Source organism: Miscanthus floridulus, chromosome 8, assembly GCF_019320115.1.
Source record: "Miscanthus floridulus cultivar M001 chromosome 8, ASM1932011v1, whole genome shotgun sequence".
In the NCBI taxonomy this organism is placed as follows: domain Eukaryota; kingdom Viridiplantae; phylum Streptophyta; class Magnoliopsida; order Poales; family Poaceae; genus Miscanthus; species Miscanthus floridulus.
The window spans coordinates 50,045,860-50,071,404 of record NC_089587.1 but is presented as its reverse complement, the minus strand read 5'-3'; the positions used below and the strand labels follow the sequence as shown (position 1 = coordinate 50,071,404).

The following is a 25,545-nucleotide window of genomic DNA, read 5'->3' as shown; positions in this document are numbered from 1 at the left end:
TGTAAAACATTGTCACATCCAAGTTTTGATCAAACTTAAATGCTGAAGCATGATTTTAGAATTTTTTAAGAAAAAAAACCATCACATTTGGAGTTAGTATAAGGGAGAACAACTAGTTACAAAGTTTATCCACAGATTAAAAAGAGAAATCACACTGTTCTATATGATCCTTACATGATTATAATGAACAGTGTGATTTCTTTTTTTAATCTATGGGTCAACTTTGTAACTAGTTTTTCTTCCTCATACTAACTCCAAATCTGATGATTTTTTTTCCTAAATTTTTTTAAAATCATTCTCTATCAATTTATTTTGTTGGTTTTTGTCAATATATACATATGAAAAGTTTGAGAAATTTAAATTTTGAGTTTAAAAAAAATACAACTTCAGACAAGATTTTGGTACCCCAAATGATTTCAGCTGAAAAAGTGATAAATACCAAAGTTGAATAACTCATCAAGATCTATAACTTTTGTATTGGTCATTTCTTTATATAACAAAGTGGTAATGACATTGTTCACAAATGTGACACATCTCTCATAAGATTTTATAAAATATATGAGACATGTGCAAGATTAGTAAACAATGTGTGCTGAGAATTTGTCAAATGAAGAAATGACCAAAATAAAAGTTGTAGATATTAATTAGTTGAACAACTTTGGTATTCATCACTTTTTATGTTGAAATCAATTTGGGTCTCAAATTTTGGTTCGAACTTATCGTTTTTTAAAATTTCAAATTTGAAAGGTTCAATTTTTGTCAAATGATAAGATGACTAAAATAAAAGTTGTAGATATTAATGATTTGAACAACTTTGGTATTCATCACTTTTTATGTTGAAATCATTTTAGGTCTCAAATTTTGGTTCGAACTTGTCATTTTTTAAAATTTCAAATTTGAAACGTTCAAATTTTGTCAAATGACAAGATAACCAAAATAAAAGTTGTATATCTTGATGAGTTGTTCAACTTTGATGTTTATCAAATTTTCATTTGAGATCATTTGGTGTCTCAAAATTATTTTAGTAGTTTTAATTTTAATTTTTGATAAACTTGGTGACCTCTACAATGGTGGCTCGACGATCATGCACCATTTCTCTAACAACTTGGCGCCTTGCTAGTTTCTACTGCATTGAGCCCACCGACATTCAATTTAAGGAAAAATAGGTAGTTCAAAGAGCTTAAGAGGATTTTTTTCTAAGTTTAATTTGTATAAGTTCAAAAATTACGAACTCCATCCGGAGGCTAACCCCATGTGGCACCTGTGGCATCGCCGTCTATGTCACCGCTGTTCGAGCCCCGAGATTCTCAAGAAAAGAGTGGTATCCTTGAGATTTTTTTTGAGCAGATGCTATCCTGAGAATGGAGTCGGGCCGATGTACTGAACTGGACTACCTTTTTTTTTTGAGGGGAACTGAACTGGACTACCTGTAGTAATCAGGGAGCATGGCATGTGGGCCTGTGGTAGAGAGAGGGGAGACGCTGACTGGACGAAACGACTAGTAGTGCATTCGCCATTCGCCAACCACTCACCATCAAACGGAATCCAATCCAATCCAATCAATCCCCGATTCGCTCCCCCCGTCGTCCTCCCGGCCAACCCTAGCTTCCCCTCCCCTCCCCTCCCCTCCCCTCCCCTCCCCCGATGGATCCGCTGCCCTCCAGGGACAGGGAGGAGCTGGAGCCCGAAACCCGCGCCTTCCCCGACGCCGACGCCCCTGAGACCTCCCGATCGGAAAGCGACGAGGGTATCCCTCCACCGCTGCCGCCGCCTCCTTTGCACCAGCAGCTCATGGGGGCTTGCCGCGCCGACGAGCGCCTCAGGCCGCTGCTCATGCTCAATGTCTCCTGCGCCGCCGCCGACGACCGATTCATCGCACACCTCGCGTAGGTAACCTTTCGCTTTTGCCTTGCCTCCTCCTCTGGCTCCTGTTCGGTTGCCTAGGGTTTACGGATCTGTTCATTCATTCTGCTCGCTCCCTTCCTACCTCCCTTGCAGCACTTCGAGGTGTCGGAGGTGGGCATGCTCGCGCGTTGCCTCTGTGTCCCCCTCGTCTCCCTGCGCGTTGGCAAGGTTCAGAGGGAAGGGCCTCTCCTCTGCCCAACACACATTAGGTTGGTACTCACTCAAATCCTTACTTCGCTTCATCATCATCACATATGACACTGATATGTATGCTTCATTAAGATAGCAGCGCCTACTTGACCCTTATGATTTCGCTTGTTGCAGCTAGCCTTTACTGTGAGATATCTAGTTTGATTCAGCTTGTTTTTCCCTGTACTTATATCTCTGTATAACTACTCAAATGTACAACCTGGCGGTATAATCCAGCAATCACTGGTAGATATCTAGTTTGATGTTTTTTTATTCTTCAGATTCAGAGTGATGCTCTCCACATCTGTAGTCAACCTTTCAAATTTCTTTGAGTTCAACTCTTGTGGCCTCTGCCTGTCTTTCCTTGTTCAGCTTCAAGATGAGGCAGCTTGCGCACTTAGTTGCCTTGATAAATGCAGAGATGGTGGACTTGAAGAGCTTTTCATGACCAAAGTTGACTTTGGTGCTAAGTTTGACTCATGCTTGAGGTACGCTGAAACTGAATTATGATGCATCACATTGGTACATGTATTATGGACTTCTACTGGAACCGTTATTTGAGTGAACAGTGCAGCACGTCCTCAGTTTGAGACTATCTAGTTACATTCTGCATCTGCTGTTATGCACCAACTTTTCTCTCCTACTTAATGTGGCTCTGGCCCAACTTGTCAGCCTCTTTTCATATTATTTCCAATCTGCACATATTCCTAGTGTCATTGAGCCAATTTTGCCTTCTAGTATCATCCCAGATTAAAGACTTCTCCATCAGCTGATCAAGTTTTCACTTGTATTTCTTTCTGTCAGGATAAACTTGAAAGGGAACTCTAAGGTTACTGCATTAAGCTATTGTGTGGATGATGAGTATTGGAGAATTCTTGAGAAAGATGTTCAGTCTTTGCTGCAACGAGGACTTACAGATAGAACAAAGATGATCCGAGTCCTGTGGAGAAGCACACCTTTTGAATGGAAAATAGTGGAAGTATGTAGTGTGAGCATTAGTATTATTGATCACCTTCCTGCATTTCAGTCCAGTGACAAGCACAATTTTGTAGGGTTTCTCAGAATTTGGCAGCAGTCCGCTTCTCGTTGGTATGATGGTTAGCTCATTGGAAAAAAGTTTTTGCCTTGTTGATATTGGTCCAAACCCTGAGAACCGCGTTGAGGTATTTTTCCTTTTCTAGATTACGGAACAATGAACTGCCACTATTGCGATCTAACACTCTGATATGCATTGTTAAATCACAGGCTATTAAATTTAGGAAATTTTGGGGAGAGAAAGTTGAGCTTAGAAGATTCAAGGATGGAAATATTGCTGAAAGCACAGGTAACTGATGCATTTTATTTTACTTCATTATATCTAAAAAGTGTGGATAGCTGTTGCATTTTATTCTTAATGGATCCTACTTGCTTAACTGCAGTTTGGGAATGCCAATCTTGGGAGAAGCACACAATTATTAAAAGGATTGCTGATTATGTGCTTATGAAACATTTGTCACTGCAGAAGGATGATTTGATTCATGTTGTTGATCAGTTGGACTTTTGCCTCTTAGTTGATGGCCAAGGTAAGTTTCAGATCTTTCTATGTGTTGCTTTACAGTTTACATATCCTTGGTTTTAAGCTTATTCCTAATTATGCAGATCCGGTCTCGTCTTCTAGGGCTTTGCTTGAAGCTTTTGATACTATTTCTAAGCAGTTACTTCTCTTAGATGATATTCCTCTTAAAATATCTACCGTGCAACCCCTAGACTCAGGTTTGACACAATATCTTTTTTGTCTTCTTTATGCATGATCTTGTTTTCACATTTCTCTCATTGTATGTGACATTTCCTTTCGTTTTTCCTTTTCTTACACCAGCTTTTAGGCACACTTCTGTGTTTCCTCCTGAACCTGATCCACTGGCATATGGAAGGAACTCTCAGAGGCTACCGAAATTCGCAACAACTTGCATAAGATCTTTAGAAGTTATGATTCACGTATAGATAATAAAATTGTCTGATTTGTTGCTCCTTATCCTGTCAGGAATGAAGCATTGCAAATTAAGTTTTCCCCTGACTTTATTTGATAGACTTTTGTGAATTATGACTTGAGATGATGTTCTAAATAATGGTCTTGTGTTTGTGGATGTATATATATATATATTTGTGGCGGTCAGATTCGAATTTGAATTATATATATATATATATATATATATATATATATATATATATATATATATATATATAGGGAGAGGCTATTCAGCAGCCGGCTACAAAATAAGTTATTCTGTAGCCACCTCTATTTACCATAATTTTATATACTAATTTACCATAATGTCAATACATATTTACGATAGTTGGGTTACTATAACACATGGGAATATTTACCATAACGTTATAGTAAACCACTTAGTAAGGAGTTACTGTAAATCTCATAAATTAACATAGTAATTATCGTAACTCAAAGTGGCTACAGAATAAGTTATTCTGCAGCCAGCTATAGGATAGTAGTTCTATATATATATATATATATATATATATATATATATATATATATATATATATATATATATATATATATATGGTCAGATTTGAATTTGAATTATTTTTTTGTTGTTGGAAAATCCACTGTAGGGGCGGTTCTTGATTGAACCGTCCTTACAAATACACACAGCAGGGGTGACTGGTGATACAGCCGCCCTTACAGAAGTCCACTACAGGGGCGGCTGATATTACCAGCCGCCCTTACAAAGGGCACTGCAGGGGCGGTCAGGAAACCGCTCCTACAGAGGCACCCTCTGTAGGAACACCCTGGGAAGGGCGGCTGGCGCAGCCGCTCCTACAGTTAATTTTATTCACAAGTGAATGGGTATAGCCAATTACAACGCACCCATAGTGCTTAGACTACAAACCACCACATGTTGCTAAACAAATTCCTGACTCATTACACAACTTGCTAAATAAATTTAAATTCCAGTCCTATTCCTGACTCATTACACAACTTGCTAAACAAATTCAAATTCTTTTTTGTCTCCATCAAGCATATATTCCTCTAGTGAAGACAGTAGCACTCGATGTGCATCACATCGATGTTCAATAGGGAGGATCTTCAGCAAGTACTTCATCTTTCTCATCGAAAGAGTCCTCTCTTCAGCCAAAACCTCTAACATTACTCGGACCTTCTAACACCGTATAGCGAGTCAGGAGATGAGAGAAGACATGATGCTGAGAGCTACTGGTGAACTGTGTACATATACATACAAAGCAAGAGCAGTGACAAAACCAAATGACAAGCATCAATCAACAGAACTACAATTGCCTAGCAGCGCCTTCTTGAAGGTAATTAATAATGCCCAAGGCGCTAACGCTGCTAGTCCACCATGGGAAACGCTTTCACCCGCAATCAACAACCGGGTGGGGGAAATCAGGAAGAGGTACAGAGAGGACGCCTCCAAGGAGTAAGCAGCATCGATAAACGTTGTCGTCCAAAGCTTTCTCCCTGACCTCAAATAACCCACTTGCCAGGGTTGCCTATACATCGGTGGCGAGCATGGGCCACCGCCAATCGCGCACACCACCGTCCCCACCTCCAGCCTCCGCTGGTGCAACCCAACCGCAAGAACAAAGCAGGCTAGAAACAAGTGCAAGAACGAAAAGGGGACAACAACAGGAGCAATAATCCATAGTCTCTCTGAAAATTGTAGAGGAAAAAAATTGTACACAAAGCAAATTACAGTCCTTTTCCAAAGTTCCATCACAGTACAAATATATGAATAAAACCCATATATGTAATATAGCAATAGATAATTTTAGAAAAATGAAAAATAAAGTTGAAGATAAATAATACGATATACGGTCGATCGACTATTGAGTTGTTTCAGTTTTTTTTTTCTATCCTATATAAAAATATAATGACATCTATAATGTCAAAATGAATGCACTACCAAGATATATTTCATAGCAAATCTAAATAAACAGAATGATGTTCTAAATGTTAGTTCATTTTCATACAAATTTGGTCAAAGTTAAAGGTGTTTGACTTAGATAAAACTAAAATGGCCCATATTTTGAAGCGGATGGAGCACTATCCTACTATTAGCTTCAGTGTTGAAAACTCCAGAAAGAAAGCAAAAAAATTTAGGCTTGCATTTACCACAACTGTAGTAGAAAACACCAGTAGTCCTAGCTCCTCAAAGTATTATAGAGAGAAAATTTTGTATTTGGCCCTAAAAATAATGCCCTAAAAATAACGAGTATATGAATGTTTTTATCTTAAACTGCAATGTTTCATAAAAGATAGCAGTATTAACCATAGAATACCAGGACTAGTAAAAAACTCTAGAGGTAAAATGGACTTTTCACATAGGACTTGACACCGTTAACAACCCAAACTGACGGAAGTGTCAAATAGGAAAGAAAAACTCGAGTTTCGATGTCAAATAAGAAAGGAGCATTATTTTTAGGGCCAAATATAAAATTTTCTCTATTATAGATGGCCATTACCATATACTCGTTAAAAAACGTGCATAACTTACTTAGAGCCTACGAGCACCTGCGATGATGAATCATGCATAACTCAGAGCTTATAGCTAACTCAAATCAAACACCCTCCCGGCGGCTTTGGTTCATGAATCATCAGTTTAATTTATTTGAAGGTTCGACAGCAGCTGTAGCGCAGAGGTCACGCTTGCTGTTGTCTTTACATCAAGGAAGCAGTGTTAGCCTGCTGCCACGTCTTCGTTCCTTGGATTGCCAAATTGCAGAGTTTCTTCGTGCTTATTACTTGTTTCAGTAGCACGCAGCATTCCCTCTGGTGGACGTCCTGCTCCTGCTGCGCAGATGTTTGGAGATCCCACTTCCAAAGTAGACGGAACTGTAACCCAGAGGCCTCGGAGAGTAACAATCAGCCACACCCTTCAGAGTCTGTTTCCTCATATCAACAGCAACCATTGTTACCTTTGTGTCATCGAGGTTGTGTCTGTCCATGATGTAAACACCACCACCATCGTGCAAGCTCAGGGCTGGATAACCTGAGTAGAATCCCTTCAAGGTTGGCAGCTGCTCTTTGGTTTCTGCAGCCTCCTCCTGCTGCTGATCATCTGGGTTGGTAATATGTGCTGCTGGGTAGTCCTTGGAAACTTCGATCACACGGTCCTTCACTCCTTCTTCCAGTCATTCCAAGAATCCTTCCTTTCCCATGTGACTGCCTTCCAGCAGCCTTCATCAGGTCCGCCATGTAAACGACACATCTCGAAGTACTTGATGTAGCCTTCAACAACAAAGATGTCCCGAACATACAATGGAGGACCCTTGAGTGTCCTGGGCACCTATGGAGTCGGCAGTGGGATGTAGCGAAGCTCGGTGCTGTCCTCCTTGAGGAGGTCGCATATGAGGACCCAAGCTCCCCTCCAATGGTGATCACCTTGCTGGAGTAGGTGTAGAGCAATTTCCCTTCTGCTGAAGCAAGGTACATCAACCTGGTGCTCCATGTCTCCGTCTTGGAGCTGTAGAGGTGGAGTTTGTACTGTCCCACGCGGTATGCCCAGCAGAGCACAGCAACGAAATACATGTCGCGATCACGGCGGCAGCGCAGGAGGCCAGCGTCCTCGTCGAGGAAGACTCGGCCGGGAGCCCTGGGGATCAAATCCAGCGACGGAGGCCGTTTGTTCTCGTTGCTGTCGCCGGCGCGTGGTAGACGAAGTGATCGTTGTTCCCCGCGACACCGTCGTCGCCCAGAGGGCAGATCGGGACGCGAAGCAAGGCGAGGTCGTCCTCCGTGCTGAGGAGCATGGGGATGCCGCCGAACGCGGAGCGCTCTAGATCAGGGCTGTAGACCATGAAGCAGGAGCAGCGCGGTGGGTGGGCCGTCCAGAAGGTCACCTGAAGCACTTGCCGCCGCTTGTGACGCCCTCGGCGGGGGTGGCGTTGGTGCGGTCGTTGATGTAGCCGCGGGGGTCGAGGAGGATGGAAGCTGGAGGCGGATCTGCCAGATCGTCGGGGTGCATTGGTGGCGGACGGGCAAGGACTAAGGATCGGCTCATGGTTGACGGATTGGTGGGGATAGCGATCGTACGTCTTCAGTGCAAACTGGAGGGGCAGGAAATTAAATATACGCACTGGCATGGGATGGCAGGATCGATCGAACATACCGGCGAACACATGCGCCACAAGAGTACATCCATCCAGCAAGATCTTTCAATTTATTGAGCCTGAAAACCACACAAGACAAGAGCACTGCCTGCAAGATCATCACGCAGCGACGCGCAGCGCGTCACGGATCGCGGCACGGAGGCGGTCGGCCTCGCCGCGGCGCAGGACGGCCGCGACGGTGCGGCCCCGCCCGCCGGCGTCGCGGTGCACGACGGCCGCGCCGCCGTCCACGGCGTACTCCACGTGCGCCGGGCGCCGCCCCGCGAGCTCCAGCCCAGCGTACACCTCCAGGCCCTCGGCGTCGACGAACGTCAGGTTGGCGCCGTACATGACCACGTCGGCGTCCTCCCCCTCCGCTCCCGCGAACGCCGCCGCTGCGACCGCGCTGGCCTCCTCGAGGTGCGCGCCGGCCAGCAGCGCTGCCAGCTCGGCGACGTCGGCCGTCGCTGGCGACGAGCCGCCGGTCGCCGCGACGACGACGTGGCCAATGCGGTGCTCGTTGGTCAGCGCCAGGCGGCAGCCGGCCGGTTCAGTCTTCACGACGGTCACCGTGCGCGTCGCCTCCTCCTCCTCGGGGCCTCGGATCGCGGCCAGCGCCCGCCACATCAGCGCCGAGACCAGCTCGAACGGGCCCACCACGTGGCGCTGATGATGACCCTTGGGCGCGCTGAGCTGGAGGACGCCCTGCAGCTGCTGCTCGGTGACGTGGGAGGAGAAGGGCACCATGTCATGGGTGGTCGGGACCGCCCAGTGATCGCCGACGGGCGTGGCGGTGGCCTTGACCGACGGCGGCGGGGCCGCCACGCTGGCTGGTGGGGCCGCCGACGGTGGCATGGCGAGTGGGTCTCGCAGGGTTGGTGCTGGGGCCTTCTGGCCGCTGAAGAGCTGCGCCCACTTGCTGAAGCAGGCGGCGTCGGAGGGGATGTCGCCGATGACGTGCGCCCACGTGAAACCGAGGGCCATCCCGCCGCACTTGATGGCACGTTGGTTCGCTGATATGTCATGGCTATTATTGACTGATTTATTATGAGAGAAAAATATTATTCGTTGATTGAAAAAATACGACTTATAAGCTAAACGAACATGACGTGAAGCTCGTCACCTGTTCAATCACTTGCCGCTTTCAGTTTATTAGTACCTGTAAAAGCTAGTAAAAAAAGATATATCCAAACTACTAGTACTCCAAAAAAAATATATCCTGGTTTTGCAGATTATATATATTTTGGCCTTGTTTAATTGACGATTTTTTTTAAAAAAATGGTACTGTAGCACTTTTCGTTGTTATTTAGCAATTAGTGTCCAATCATAGTCTAATTAGGCTTAAAAGATTCGTCTCGTGAATTTCGTCTAAACTGTGTAATTAGTTTTATTTTTTATTTATATTTAATGCTTCATGCATGCGTCCAAAGATTCGATGTGACGGAAAATCTTGAAAAATTTTACAAAATTTTGGGAACTAAACATGCACTTTGTGAGAAACCAACAGTCATGTCTAACTTAATTTGGAAGAGCAAGAAAAACAAAATACACAAGATCGTAAAATGAAATACTACCTTAGTATTCATAAGTTCATAAAGCTTGTAGTTCTATCTTTATCCTAAGTTATCTTTGAGGATCAATTCATACAAATTTGGATAATTTAGTAGCATTCAAATTATATATTATATGAAAATATTTTTCACTGTGAATCTAAAAAAATAAATCTTAGTTAAATTATATGACTTCTAGAAACTAATTATTAAAGATAGAAATGTTTGATTTTAGGCAAAACTATAAAACAGCAATCTTTCTTAAGTATAGTGGTATTTCGTAGGTCATATAAAGTTTAGATAGGTCATATAAAAGTGATTTTTTGTCAACTATTAGGGCACGGATTAGTGGTTGAGCTAGCTATAAGAGTATCTCCAACGGTCTTGTCGAGGTTATGATACTCCGGGTATCTCAAGACACTGACTAGTTAGCCGCTTGGGCGGCCCACGGTACGCCAGCTAGTATAAACCCAAACGATCGAGGCCAAGCTAAGCTACGCGGACCTAGGCCAAACACTAAGGCAGAGGTTGGCCACGACCTCTTCCCTTGGCCTCGCCGCAAGCCGTATAGCTCCTCACAACCTCTCCTCCGTCCCGACCTTTGGGAGGAACGGAGAGAGGTCGAGCCATGCCAAGCACGCCTACTCTGACAAAAGCCCACGCCGCACTGACCCCGCAAGGACCGAGGAGATAGCAGTCCCCTCAGCCAAGTCAGACACCATGCCTACGCCATGCAGCATAGACAAGACAACACCACCGAGCGGTGGCGCCTAGTACGGTGACCCACCGTCCAAATACGATCCAACAAGACAGGTGTACGACTCCACCCACTACGAGATGAGGGCTACAATGGTGGCCTTGACTTTAGAGGCCATCTAAGCCAACGAAGGCCATGACCCAGAGCTCAGGATCATGGCCACCGGCTCCACAAGCAGCAAGACGACCAACTCTCTAGGGACGGCTACCAACTCCTGTACGACGTCCCCGGGAGATCAGGAGGCGATGACGAAGGCCACGGCGAGACCACATCGCGTAGGACGGCTGACGAAACGTGACCGTGCCTACAATACCGCCATGATCGGCACAGTAGCACCATGCCACACCCTGTCGCGGCGTAGGCATAAGACCATGACAACAACCACATCCGGGCGTGCACCACAAGACAACGTTACTTGCAAGCCAAGTTAGCTAGGTTCCCTCCCTCAGGCTCACAACCCCTCGATCGGGAGAACCTCTTCTTTGTATATGACCTGGCCCCAGACTCTATATAAGGGCAGCTAGGACATCCTTTCAGGGACAGGAGGCTCTCGAAGCTCTCATTCGGGCAATCCATCTGCTAGCTCTAGCTCTCCTACCTCTTCCACCATTCTTGCACCTAAATTGTAAGAACTTCAGAGCATTCAAGCGAGGAACACGCACTCGATCATCTCTGAGACTGGACGTATGGCTCTAGCCTGAACCAGTATAATTCCTTGTGTTTTTTTGTATGCTACCATCGTCTTCCTAGAGCAGCGCGACATCCGTATAAATTCACTAGTCGGTCTACGAAATACCGACAAGTCTTTTTTTAATTTAGTCTCTAAATCCTCCAACGGTCTTCTTAAACTTACTCTTTAAATCCTCATTTAGGGAGTCATTTGAATAAAAATTGCTCTCTATATCTTTTCTCCTCTAACAGATTCTCTATATTTTGTGCATACTTTGGATAGCCAACTCCGCTATCTTTTTTTTTTTGGCTAAAGAGAAACAAGGAATAGAGTATGATAATATTTAAAAATATAATTCAACAAGCTGATGAAGGCCTTTTTTTACCAAAATATGTATTTCTATTGATACGGAAGGATATAAAGAGACTCTTGCAATGCTCCTGGACTAACAAGTAGTTGATCGATTTTTTGGCTAAAAATTAGCGTATCTATTAGTTGATATTTTTTGTTTTTTAGCTGCTAGTTAATAGGAAAAATGTCAAACAAACCATTACTTTATTACTTTTGATATTCAAATAGTAAGGACTCTTCATTAAAGTTAGTTGTTACTCGATGTCGGGGATGACAGATCTTCCACTTTATGGATATACTACACCGCATTGAAGATTTCCAAGACAAAGTACTCACTCGTATTAGAAAGAATGCAAATTCAACTTTAGTTCAAGTCAATGCAAATTCAACTTTAGTTCAAGTCAAGACTTCTTAAGCTGGGCCAAATTTATATAAAAAGTATATTAATATATATATAATAAATATGTATTATTATGGTTTGTTATGAAATTTATTGATATTATTTATAGTTATTTATGTTGATAATATTTTTCATAACATAGTAAAACTAAAGATAGTTTGACTTTGATTAAACCTAGAGTTACATTCTTTATTCTTTTTAGTACGGGGGAGGTAGTACTATCTTCACATGAGCTCACTATATAAGATGACATATTTAGATCGAGTATGGCTTCAAACGGTCCTGTTTGGTTACCCCTCCTAAAAATTTTAGAAGCTAAAATCTAGATAAAATTTGCTTAAAGAACCAAACACCCCTCCTAAAAGCTCCTAAAAACTTTAGAAGGGGCCAAAAACTTTAGGAGCTCCACCTCCTCCTAAAACCTACTGAAGTCCTTCTTGGACCCCCACTACCCCTCATTTATTGCCCCCTCCTTCTCTCTCTCTCCCACGCTCCCTCCCTCCCGCGCCTCCATCCTGCGCCCCCTTCTCCCTCCATCCTGGCGGCGGCGGGCCTCTTGCGGCCTCTACCCTCCACCTACGGCGGCGGCGCCCCTTCCCGGCGGCTCCTCACCCTCGGCCAGCAGCGGGCCCCCTCCCCCATGGATCTCAAGCACGGGAAGCAGGTGGCGGCGCTCCCTCCCTCGGCGCATCCGGCCATGATGGCCCTCCCCAATCCCATTGATGCGGTGGTGATGGGCCCCCTCCGGTGTCCCCCGGCGGCCCGTTGCTCCCTCCCTCCACGCCGACGGCCACGCCATCCCCCGCCGGATCCGTCGCCCCCGCTCCCTCACGCCGCCGCATGAGCCGGCCGCGACGCCCCCGCTTCTCCTCGACGCCGGCTGCTCCCCCAATCCGGCCGCCGCTCGATCCGCCATCGACGGCGGCTTTCGCTTCTGGGCGGGCATTGGGGTGGCCGCGAGCGGGGTCACGTGGAGCGGCGGTGAGGTGGAGAGGCCGGGCGGGGCTCGTGTGTGGGGGCCTGCGGGCGGGCGTTGCTACGCTGGGGGCGGGGATGGTTGGCACGGGGGTCTCACTCGGCGACCGCGGAGCAAAGAGGAGAAGCGGTGCTGGCGAGGAAGAGCTTTTTGCTCATAGGGGTAGCAGGGGTAGGAGGAAGAAGAGTAAAAGCGTCTTTGTTCAATAACATTTATTGTTTTTAGTTAGTTTTATGAGGTACAACAAAACACTTTTTTAGTAGGTTTTAAAAGGCTACCTAAAACTTTTAGGAACTAAACTTTTAGAAACTAAAATATTAGGAGCTCCGAACCAGGGCCTAACTTATGATTTCTCATGGACCGAACATGAGTCAATAAGGCCAAAACTAATAATTTTGTCGGGTTTTAATTCTAGTACTTGAAAGGACAAGGGACACAACAGTATGCTACTCTACACTCTAGTCTGTCGCCTCGATTCACTAGCTCCACGTGCATGAGCGCCCGTTTCTGAAAATAAGCCCGGGTTTAGTTCCACCCTTAGGGGGTGTTTAGATCCCTTCCAATTTGGAAAATGGACACTGTAGTACTTTCGTTTGTATTTGACAAAAATTGTCCAATTATGGACTATTTAGGCTTAAAAGATTCGTCTCGTCAATTACGGGTAAACTGTGCAATTAGTTATTCTTTTTACCTATATTTATTGCTCCATGTGCCGCAAGATTCGATGTGACGGGGAATCTTGAAAAATTTTGGATTTTGGGTGGGATCTAAACACCCCCTTAAAACTTTACGCTCTATAACATTTCCTTAAAACTTTACGCTCTATGACATTGATGTTTGACACATACATAGAGTATTAAATATAAACTAAAAAATAACTAATTGTACAGATTACGACTACTTAGTGAGACGAATCTTTTAAGCCTAACTAGTCTATAATTTAACAATAAAGTACTACAGTAACACATACACTAATGATGGATTAATTATGCTTAATAAATTCGTTTTGTGGTTTACTGACGGATTCTGTAATTTATTTTTTTTATTAATATCCAAACACCCTATGCAACATCCTATATAACATCTAATGTGACACCCGAAACTTTACATCCAGAATCAAGACACCACCTTAAATGGGACGTCCTCTGCAGCAGCAATACACCTACACTAAGAAGTGAAGAACATGTATCAGGCGCTTTGCCGAGTGCCTAATGCACTCGCCAAAGGCTACTTTGTCCTCGGCAAAGCCTTTGCCGAGGGCAACACTCGGCAAAGAGCCTCCGGTAAAAAATCCGTCGACAAAGAATTCTTTGCCGAGCGCCTTTTATCGGGCACTCGGCAAAGTCTTTGCCGAGTACAATCTCGGCACTCGGCCAAGCAAAGTGACCGTCACGGCACCGGTTACGCTACCACAAGCTTTGCCGAGTGTCATGTTAGAGGCGCTCGGCAAAGATTTTTTATTTTTTTTTCAAAATTTCTTTGCCGAGTGCCCTACCGGGGAGGCACTCGGCAAAGATTTTTTTTAATAATTTCTTTGCCGAGTGCCCTGCTAGGTCGGCGCTCGGCAAATACAGAATTCCCAGCTTTGCCGAGTGCCAGGGTCAGAGCACTCGACAAAGAGGCTAATTTTTTTTATTCTATATTCACAAACACAGCATATAAGAGATATATATATAACATCTTAGACATCACAAACACAATATAGCGCATATATATCACATCCATCTCATCACAAAGGCAATACCACATATATATCATATGTCAATCACACAATATCTCACATACATGACATCACAAGCATAATAGGTCCAATATCCATCGAAACAAGTCGATAGTTGATCACAGTGCATCACATGTCCATCAAGCGGTGAAAAAAAGATACAAACTACCGGTGGGGAGGAAACTAAGTGCTTGGTGAAGGAAAAGTGTCGTCGCCTGCTTGCACCTGAGATGGGTTATTCAAACCCGCCGACGGAGGCTGCATAAAGAACAAGAGATTGCATCTGTTAGAGTGGTCATCTAATCAAAGCACTAGTCGAAGCAATTTGGTTTCATGCTCATAGGACTAGCTATAACTGGCGATGATGGTGGAGCGAACTATGGCACAGCTACATCGTGCATTTGCCCAAAGTTCTTCAGGAACGTCGTAATCTCCGCCAGCTGCTTGGCCTACCTTTTCCGCTCGGCCCGCTCGGCCTATCTTTCCCGCTCGGCCTGCTCGGTCCTCGCCGCCAGGTCCCGCAGCTCCTGAGCCATCCTCTCGTTATCGGCCTACAACATTTCAATCGAATGTTTCAGTAATGCAAAGGTAACTAAGTTATTTAAAGATCAATGTACAAAGAGTTAAACGGGACTAATCTGGAGTGCGTTGACCCACTGCTGTGAAGGGGACGGCTATTGGCGTATGGTCGGGCCTCCGCTCGGGGTCTGTGCTCGGATCTGGGAGAGGGAGGGAATCTCGCTGGGCTCGAGGGTGCCATCGCCTATCCAGTACCGCCCATGCTTCTTGCCTTGTCCGAGCCTCATGACCATCGTCCCATTGATATCGTCGGTGCTTGGATCTCAGTCTGGCCCATGGACCGACCTTGCCTCCGACACGTACGAACTGATGCGGCTATGGATGCTCGGGTTGCTATAGGACTCGGGTGGGTCATCTGGGGTGAAGGTGACAGCGGACGTCGCCTTACCCTTGTGGGCCAGACCATATGCCATGAAATTGGAGATGGACTGCCCACCATGTGACACCGACTGCGAGAAAGACAACAAGATGATAAGAAAAAACATGCAGAATGGAGCGTAAGAATACTAAAAATTCACGTACACATGCTTGCTTGTACACGCCGAGGCTGCGGCTGCCTTGATGGTGTGTGGGGCCTATCGCTGCCATACGCCGCTCCCGCCCCGCATCGTGGTCCTAGATATAACCCTCCGTGAACCACCTATCCACGATCATCTCCCAATAGTCCTGATATGACTCGCACCACCATGGAATTGTCTACATGTCATAAAGAATTTGAGATGTAAGAAGACCAAATTAAAGCTACTTAATCTCAAAACAAATCAGTATTATTCTTTTCATTTACCTCAAGGTACTGTTCCTAGGTCAACATCCTCTGTCTTGCCTGTGTCTTGGTGATCTTCTCACCAAGGTGCGTGGCGTAGTACTTGACGATGCAAGTGAGGCGCTCCTCGTAGTGCATGTCGGTGATTCGTTTCCTGACACTTTTCACCATCACCTTCTCCGCCATGTCCTCTGTCCCTCTTCACATCTGAAAAAAGTCTGTAGATATACACAATGTATCAATTCATTATGTCAAAAAAAGTCAAATGAATGTGATGTATTGATCAAAGTTGTGCGAGCGAGACTTACCCAGAACTCTCTCCTCACCCGCTCCTGCTTATCTCCACATGCGTCGGGTGCATCTTTGTAGTGGTCCCATGATTTGGCTGGCTCAGTGTTCCCCTTGTGCGTGACAATGCCGGGGTAAAAGTGCCTGCACACAAGACCCAGGATGTGGTTGGGGTTGCATGAGTCACCAGGCGACACAACCAGCTAGTGCCTGCACAAGTCATTAACAAACATTATTAGTTTCTCTGGCAATTTTCAACAGGTTATATGAAGTAGCTATGATAAAATCTAAAGTTACTTACCTATCCCCTTGGGGGCGGATCACTGGGCGTAGGGGAAGAAGCGGAGGCCTAGGGAGTTTCGAGGGACCTCGCAAGTAGATCCTGGCCACAGCAGAGAAGTCTGAACCAGCTGTGCCTCTAGCCTCGCCGCCCTGCTATGCCTCGTCTCCCTCGTCGTCTGTCTATCGAACCAGCTCCTCCTCGTCTGAGGAGTCCGGGGTACGGCGCTCCTCCTTCGGCACGACACGCGGCCTGACTAGAGGAGGTCAGCCCCTCCTGCTGCTGCTGCCGCTACCGCTGCTCCTAGCCCTTTGCCTCCTCCCGTCCAACGACCCCTCTTCTGCATCCGGATCTGCATCATGTGCCCTCATGAACCTTGAGTTCATGTTCCTTGGCACACGACTATCCGCCATCTTTGTTCAATCACCTACAATTAAAAAGAAACAAACAAGACATATTAGTACATGTGTTAAAAATAGATGCTAAATAAAAAAACAAAACACGATTACAAAATAACATAGTATTACATGTATTAGAAGTAATCATCATTATTGGGATTATCTGGATCATATGTCTCGTCATCACTATCAAAATTGTCCAAATAAATAACACTATCCAAAGGTTCAATGTTGCCTTCATCGTCATTGTCTAAATGTAATCGCTCAAGCATTTCTATGTCCTTGGCATTTTGCACCTCATCTCCTTCTTCCTCGTCATCGACCCTTTCATTGTCTACTTCCATTATGATCGCCTCAGTTAAGTCTATCACCAACCTCCCTAGTAGCCCATCTTCTTGATAGAACTCTCCTTTATATGTGTTTGGGTTGAAGTTGTAATCTTCATCATTTGGGACAGCTAGTCTACCATGTGGTGATACCTGGTGCACAATAGCCCACCCCTTAAGAGCCTTGTTGCCTTGGCACGCGTATGGCAAATAATAAACCTGCACGGCCTAGTGAGCCACAATGAAGACATCTTTTCCTTGATAGACGGAATCTTATCGAATCTCGACTTGACCAATATTAGGGCTCTGTTTCGTTAGTTGAGGATTAAACCAGTGGCATTTGAACATGACGAGACGAAGAGGTTTCGAACCATAAAATGAAAGTTCATAGATTTCTTCAATTATGCCATGATACTCGAGGCCATCAGTGCCGGGAGTACAAACTCCGTTGTTTGTGGTTTTTCGATGGGGCCGAGCTCGCTCATAGCTTGTTGTGTGAAAGTGATATCCATTCACATCATAACTTGAATAAGCTTTCACCTTATTGTCGAAGCCATTTGCAACCTGTCTCAACTCCCTACTCATAGTTGCATCGGTTTGGGCCTGCAAGCGCAAGAATGAAAGATTGCCGAACTAAGTACGTGAAACTCGAAATCTCGAACTAGGTACGAGGTAAATTGGACAATACCTTTGTTTTGAACCAAGAAATGAAATCAGGCCTCCCTGCTCCTGGACCCTGTGAAAGAAGGGTATCGGTTTGCTGTGGGGTAGGACCCCTTGGTTGATGCCAGGATACATGAATAAATTCCCTGTGCAAACGAGAAAGAATCAGTTGGATGCAGAATAGTGACGGCGTATTGAAACAAGTTCGTTGAGAACTTACTCAATGAACGGCTTCACCTCGGTTAGGTTCTGCAACACATATAGCATGATACTGCGCCACTCTTCATTATCCAACCTCTTATTGGTCGATCCACTTGCGCTTCCGAGTTGCCCTTGGAAAAGGCTAATGTTGGATTCATTCTTGTCAGCATTGTAGCGAGGGAGTGGATTATGCACGCTAGGAAGGTTTGTTGTGTAGTATAGCTGTGTGAAGTTTGTCACCTCCTCCAAAATAGAAGCCTCTGCAATGGAAGCCTCAATTTTGGCTTTATTTCTACATTTTTTGCGAACGACCTTCAGACATCTCTCGATTGGATAGCACCAATAGGCCTGCACGCCCCCCCATACGTGCCTCATACGGGAGGTGCACAATCAAATACTACATCGACAAGAAGAAATCAGGTGAAAAGATCTTCTCCAACTTACAAAGCAACTTAGGTGCTACTTTCTCCAAGTTTGCAACCACGGTCCGAGATAGCTCCTTAGCACAAAGCTAGTGGAAGAAATAGCTCAACTCTGCAAGCACTAGCCAGACATGCTCAGGAACATAGCCTCGTACCATCGCTAGAAGAAGCCGCTCAATCCATATGTGGTAGTCATGACTTTTCACCCCGTTGACTCGCATAGTGCCTAAGTTCACTCCCCTGCTCAGGTTCGCTGTATACCCATCAGGGAACATTAACGCCTTGATCCATCATAGTACTTCCCTCCTTTGCTCAGGTTTCAAGACGAAATCAGCCTTAGGCCTTTTCCAGTTCTTGCCGTTTGTAGGAGGCCGCATCTCTTGCTGTGGTCTATCGCACAACATCGCTAGGTCCACTCTAGCCTTAGGGTTGTCCTTAGACTTGTCAGTGTCCATGAGTATTGCCCAAAGTGTCTTGGCGATATTCTTTTCAGTGTGCATTACATCAATGTTATGGGGCAGTAGGAGGTCATCAAAATAGGGGAGCCTCGTCAAACCGGACTTATGAGTCCACATGTGTTGCTCACCATATCCTACAAAACCACCTTCTTCATTGGGCACAAGAGCATCTATCTGAGCATGAACCTCGGCACTAGTCTTCAAGTGCGGTCTAGGGTCTGAGACTGCGACACCTTTCCTAAAGTTCTTGGTGTCTTGTCGGAATGGATGGTTGGAATCTAGGAATTGATGATGTTGATCGAACGATGAATACTTGCCACCCTTCTTCAACCAAATGAACCTCACAGCTTCCTGGCATATTAGGCATATAAACTTCCCCTGAACACACCAGGCGCTGAATAACCCATACACTAGGAAGTCATGCATGGAGTATTGGTACCAGACATACATTTTGAAGCTTTGCTTTGTAGCTCGGTCGTATGTCCATACACTCATTCAGACAAGCATGTATCTGCTCATACGGCATCTTCAGTGCTTTAAGGAGCTTCTGTGCCTTGTACATGGTCTTCGGCAACATGTGGTCCTTTGGAAGCAGGGTGCCAACCACGGCCAACACCTTATCAAAGCCTTCTCGACTCATGTTCAAATCAGACTTCAACCCCATCAAGCGACTAATGGCATCCAGCTGAGAGACCTCAGAATGAGCATGAAGGGATTTCATCGCCGAGTCCATCATGTACTTGAACGCATCTATGGCTGCCTGCATCTCCGCCTCCTTATGTCCTTCAGCAAACTATGCTTGGTGAACATCATCTACCATGTCTGCTACCTCGGCATCAGCATCAAAAGCCTCGATGCGTGGTCTCACCACCTCCTCTCTCATACAATCGGCTTCACCATGATGGACCCACCGGGTGTAGTTCGGCGTAAACCCATTCTTGTGTAGATGTATACCCATGACTTCCTGGTTTTGCATTCTTCTATTACCACACTTGCTGCAGAGACATAAAGCCATTTTCGAGTATCTAGCGGCCTTGCCAAATGCACGCTTCAAGAAACGATCGGTCTTGTTCATCCATTCAATGCTGACATCACCCTGACTTGTCCGGCCCACGTACATCCATTGACGGTCCTCCATCCTCTAGCATATATAACATCTCCACAGGTGACCCTACTCTCTAATAGGTGAGGATAGGTCCTAATCCCACTCACGGATGCGTAGATGAGGTTAGTTTCTATGCTCTGCTCCTATTTGAGACAGAATTTCGGCAGCACCTCCCCGCTGTTCTCCCGATACACGTCCTACAAGGGAGAGTGTGTATCCAGAGAACAACAGGGGGTAATGCCAAAACACCATCTCGGACCGGAGCGGACCATGGAAACTAACCCATCTACGTATCCGCGGCCTATCCAAAAAACGTGGACAATCCGAAACAGATACGGTCGTAGATATACAAAGATCTGCATACCTCCAACCGTATCTCTTTCGGATGGGAGACACCTAACTAGGTTACACAACCAAAGACCACATACGGATAGAGGGGTTATACCTAGGGTGCCGGTGAGGTCAGGGTAGCGGGGCGGTGGAGAGTCAGTGCAGTGGCGAGTCGACGCGGTGCAGGAAGACCCGTAGCGCCGACGAAGACGATCGGGGTCGCCGAGTCCCTCCCACAGGTCCTCCTGCAAAAAAGGGCAAAAATGGTTAGTGTCGACTCAATTTCGGCAGCACCTCCCCTGCACGGGGAGGTTCCCAAAACCTGCAAAAAACATGGCACAAAGGCCAACAACCACATATATACCAAACATGGGCACGAAGGCCAATAACCACCAATATATCAAGAGGAGCCATGTACTTTAGTTCTCTTTCCATGCAGATAAAAGTATTGAAGTAGTACAACAACAATTACTACTAACACTACAACTACTACTAAAACTACTACTAACAACTACTTAACTACTAACAGTACTAATACTAAGAACTACTTAACTATTAACAACTACTACTACTAACCACTACTACTTACTAACTACTACTATTTACTAACTACTACTACTAACCCTACAACTAACACTACTAACTAATACTACTAACCACTACTACTTACTAACTACTACTATTTACTAACTACTACTACTAACCCTACAACTAACACTACTAACTACTACAACTAACACTACTAACTACTACTACTAACACTACAACTAACTACTACTAACTACTACTACTACTAACCCTACAAGGGTAGGGCTTACCTTGGCGGCAAGAACGGCAAGAGCGAGGGCCGACGACGACGATGGGGATGACCGCAGCAGCATGAGGATCAACGGGCGGTCGGAACGGTGCGAGGATCGATGGGCGATCGGGTCGGCACCTTCCTCTTCTTCCTCCTCCCCTTTCTCTTTCTTCCTCTTCTTCCTCCTCCCCTTCTCTTTCTTCCTCTTCCTCCTCCCCTTCTCTTTCTTCCTCTTGCTCCTCTCCTTCTCCCTCTACTGGTCGGCCGTAGGGCACGGCGGGGCCGGTGGAGCTCGGGGCCGGCCGGGTCGTTGTCCCTAGGGACCTCGGAGCCCGGGGCGCCGGTGAGCTCGGGGCGCGAGCGCGGGGCCGTCGGGGCCGGGCGGGAGCACCGACCGGGCGTTGGGTCTAGCGTCGCCAGGACGGGGGAGGGGGGCGCGGGACGGGGGCACCAGGGCAGGACCCGCAGGAGCTCGTTGGCCGGAGGGGGACGACGGCGGGGGCGGCGACGGCGCGGCAGGGATGCAGGGGCGCAAGTGGGAGAGGAGTGAGGAAGGGGTGGGGTTGGGCCAGCCCGTTCTGGGCCTTTAGGTTAAAAGATTTGCCGAGTGCTGGGCCCAACGGTACTCGGCAAAGGTTTTTTTTTAAATTCTTTGTCGAGTGCCTTGTGACCTGGCACTCGGCAAAGCCTTCTTTGCCGAGTGCCAAGGTTGGCACTCGGCAAATTAAATTTTTTTGTTTTTTTCTCTCCATTTTTTTTCTGGGGCCTTGCTACAGTAATTAAAACTCTATTTCAAAATTTGGGACAATTTTGAGTTTTTTTACTAGATTTCCTTAATTATTTTTGTTTCGTTGAATTTTTTTGACTATTTCAAATTTGATCTGCATGTACATGAAATAATGGAATTTGGTCATTCAAAAAATGGTATTCATGATGTTTGGCGTATGTTGAGGCCGTATCCAGGAACTCGCATGAAATTACGAGCATCTTGTTGTCGTAACATGACAATGTACTTGCAGGAAAAGTGTATTTAAATTATATAAAATCCAAACGAAGTCCGAAAATCACAAAACTTGTCGAGGTGTCTTGTTATTGCATGTGCATGTGGAGATGTCTGACTTTTAGGCATCCGACGTTACAACTTGCTTCAAACTTTCTCAATTTTTTATCACGGCCTCCACATGCGATAACAAGACACCTCGACAAGTTTTGTGATTTTCGGACTTCGTTTGGATTTTATATAATTTAAATACACTTTTCCCGCAAGTACATCGTCATGTTACGGCAACAAGATGCTCGTAATTTCATGCGAGTTCCTGGATACGGCCTCAACATATGCCAAACATCATGAATACCATTTTTTGAATGACCAAATTCCATTATTTCATGTACATGCAGTTCAAATTTGAAATAGTCGGAAAAAATCAACGAAATAAAAATAATTAAGGAAATATAGTAAAAAAACTCAAAATTGTCCCAAATTTTGAAATGGAGTTTTAATTACTGTAGCAAGGCTCCAGAAAAAATGGGGAGAACAAAAACAAAAAAAAAATTAATTTGCCGAGTGCCAACCTTGGCACTAGGCAAAGAAGTCTTTGCCGAGCGCTAGGTCACAGGGCGCTCGGCAAAGATTTTTTTTTAAAAAAAAATAAAAAAACCTTTGCCGAGAGCCTAACATCGGGGCACTCGGCAACTGGCCACCTTTGCCGACGGCCAAATTTTACCGAGTGCCCGGCACTTGGCAAAGATTTTTTTACCGACGGCCACTCTCGGCAACGGCATATTTGCCGATGGCCTATCTTTGCCGAGTGCCGCTGGGTCCGGCTCTCGGCAAAGATTGCCTTTGTCGAGTGCCCGGCAGAACGCGCTCGGCAAATCGGCCGTTCGGTAGTGCTAGCGCTAGCGCATCTATACGCATCTCAACCACCGTTGCGTTGTTTGAATACTATTGACATTATGATCCGCTCAACTGCGGCATCCTCCGTGCTTCGACTTCAAAACTTTGAGACCATGTTTGGATCAATGGATTCTTAAATGAATTCTGAAAGATTTTTTTTTTAAAAAAAAAGAATCATATCATAGTGTTTGAAACGAAGGAAATTTAAAGGAAAGGAAATCAGAGTAGGTAGTTTATTTCTTTTTAGCCCATGACGTGTTTATCCTATGAATGAATCGTTATAACGAAATCACAATGGAATTAAAATGTTTATTTATGCAAAGCTCCCACATTATATCCCAAATGGGCACACACGATCTATAAATATGTTCTTCGCACATGCTGTAACTATTTGCCATATGCATGCGACATTTCCTATGTGTGGAGTTGCAAGAAAATAAAGTGAGATTAGATGTGTGAGACCAATTATTTGGCGAGAACTCAAGGTGCAGACCTGCACGTAGAGCAGCGGCGAAAAGAACTCCGGCCCGATCACCTTGTCGTAGGCCAGCGCCTTGCACAGCCCGCCGCGCTCCGCCTCCGCCTCCAGCCACTGCTCCACGGTGGCGTCGCAGGCCACCTCCACGATGCGCACGCCGCAGTCGTTGCACCGCACGTACGGCCGCCCCAGCCCCACGGCCGCGTCGCCGTCCTTGCCGTCCTCGGCGTCGCCGTCGGCGTCGGCCGCTTGACGCCGCCGGAGCCGGCCGCTGACGGGGAAGTACAAGTCCAGCCACGGGAACATGGGCTCCTTCAGCTTCTCGATGGCGAACGCCGGCGCGCGGAACACGTGCACCGCGCGGAGGTAGTGCAACTTGTGGAGCAAGTCGGCGCCCGCCAACTCGTAGTTCACCTCCTCCCCGGTCACGATCGGCACCACGGTCGAGAGCCGGTGGCCGTGCACGGCCATGCTGCTCCTGCTGCCGGCCACGCCGCCGACGGCCAGCGGCGGGCTCCGGGAGACGGCCTCGGCAACCATGGCGCGCGACGCGGCGGTCTCGGTCGGTCGTGGCGAGATCCAAGAACGTATGTTTATTTGTGCAGCTGGCTGTGTGTGCCATGTATCAGCCTCTTCGTTTGTTGGAAACTTGGGTTGGAACTTAAATGCAGGCCTTGTTTAGATTGTAAGTTTTTTCAATCTTTTTCCATTACATCAAATCTTTGAACATATACATGGAGTATTAAATGTAGATAAAAAATAACTAATTACACAGTTTGATTATAAATTACGAGACGAATCTTTTGAGCCTAGTTAAACCAGGATTTGATAATAATTATCAAATACAAACAAAAATACTATAATGCCAAATACTGATTCCTAACCTTAATCTAAACAAGACCACAGTTTACTTTCATTATCATTATCATATATAGTACCATGAAATGAAAGCATTGGTGTACTCAACTACTGCTCGAGCATTGAATGCAATTCATGGAGTCGATCCGGCAATTTTGGATATTTTCTTTCCATCCTATACAAGTACTCCGTACAGAAATGGGCTTTTGGCAGGGCCCAGTTTCTCTAAACATGACTCTGGCTTCGCCTTCTATGTAAAAGCAGCTTTTTCTGCTGAAACTCAAGCCCTGTAAGAAATGTTTAAAGATTTCTCAAGACGAGTCTTAGAAAAAAAAGTTATGAGAGTTTTATGAACATTAATTAATAAGTTATCGACTTAACAAATACGTTGATATGGCATAATATAAATGAAGGGAGAGATTATAAAAGTTTTATGATGGAACTAATTTACAATGTTTCCTACATATGAGAGTATATTGAAAACTATGACATGAAACCTCCGAGACTGGCCTAAATAATGAGCGGAAGAGGTTAAATGTCTAAAGTGTCCTTGTCTGGAAATAGGTTTAGTGGCATTTAGTGTAATAATTACTAATTTGATGACTGGTTTCCTATCTACGGTCGTGACAACCATTGAAGAGCTAACATAAACCACGTTTTGGTGTCTTGGATTTATAGGCGGCATAAAACTGCTTTGGCTTCTCCTGTTTTGGCTTAAAAAAACATGATATTTGGCACGGCTTAATTAGAAGCAACTGGAAACCAAACCCACCCACCCAACCCAACCAAGGAAGCCGTGGCAAGGACCCCCTAAATTGAGCAGTGAAGATTGAAGAAAAATATCTCCATGTTCTTCAGTGTACCTGTTCACATGGCCGGTTCCCCACCTCGCATGTCGGTCAGACAAAATGGCATATATTGACATATGTTGTCTTGTCTACAATAACATATAGTTAGTGTACTTGGTTACATCTAACTAAATAAAACAAAAAAAAAATAATTTGGAAACTGAGAACTCATATGATGTTTACATGAATTTGACATACTACATGTTTCCAAGCAGTAGTGGGCCCAGGC

At 45.4% G+C, this 25,545-nt stretch overlaps 2 protein-coding genes and 1 pseudogene across 2 annotated transcripts; 1 reads left to right on the top strand and 2 right to left on the bottom strand.

Moving 5' to 3' along the window:
• The first annotated feature begins 1,975 nt into the window (after window positions 1–1,975).
• Window positions 1,976–3,724, top strand: LOC136469033 (U3 small nucleolar RNA-associated protein 22-like). The gene is made up of 7 exons (XM_066467381.1): window positions 1,976–2,114; window positions 2,514–2,582; window positions 2,899–3,073; window positions 3,147–3,257; window positions 3,340–3,418; window positions 3,513–3,656; window positions 3,714–3,724. Exons 1-7 carry the CDS (start codon window positions 2,023–2,025, stop codon window positions 3,722–3,724), a joined length of 681 nt encoding a protein of 226 aa, XP_066323478.1. The 5' UTR covers window positions 1,976–2,022.
• A 3,064-nt stretch (window positions 3,725–6,788) lies between these two features.
• Window positions 6,789–8,111, bottom strand: LOC136469032 (uncharacterized; annotated as a pseudogene).
• Window positions 8,112–8,209: 98 nt separating this feature from the next.
• On the bottom strand, window positions 8,210–24,153 carry LOC136476355 (protein ECERIFERUM 26-like). The gene is made up of 2 exons (XM_066474154.1): window positions 23,616–24,153; window positions 8,210–9,197 (listed from the first exon to the last, which is right to left on the bottom strand). The coding sequence occupies exons 1-2, from the start codon at window positions 24,148–24,150 to the stop codon at window positions 8,320–8,322; spliced, it is 1,413 nt and encodes a 470-aa protein (XP_066330251.1). The 5' UTR covers window positions 24,151–24,153; the 3' UTR covers window positions 8,210–8,319.
• Between the last annotated feature and the right edge of the window lie 1,392 nt (window positions 24,154–25,545).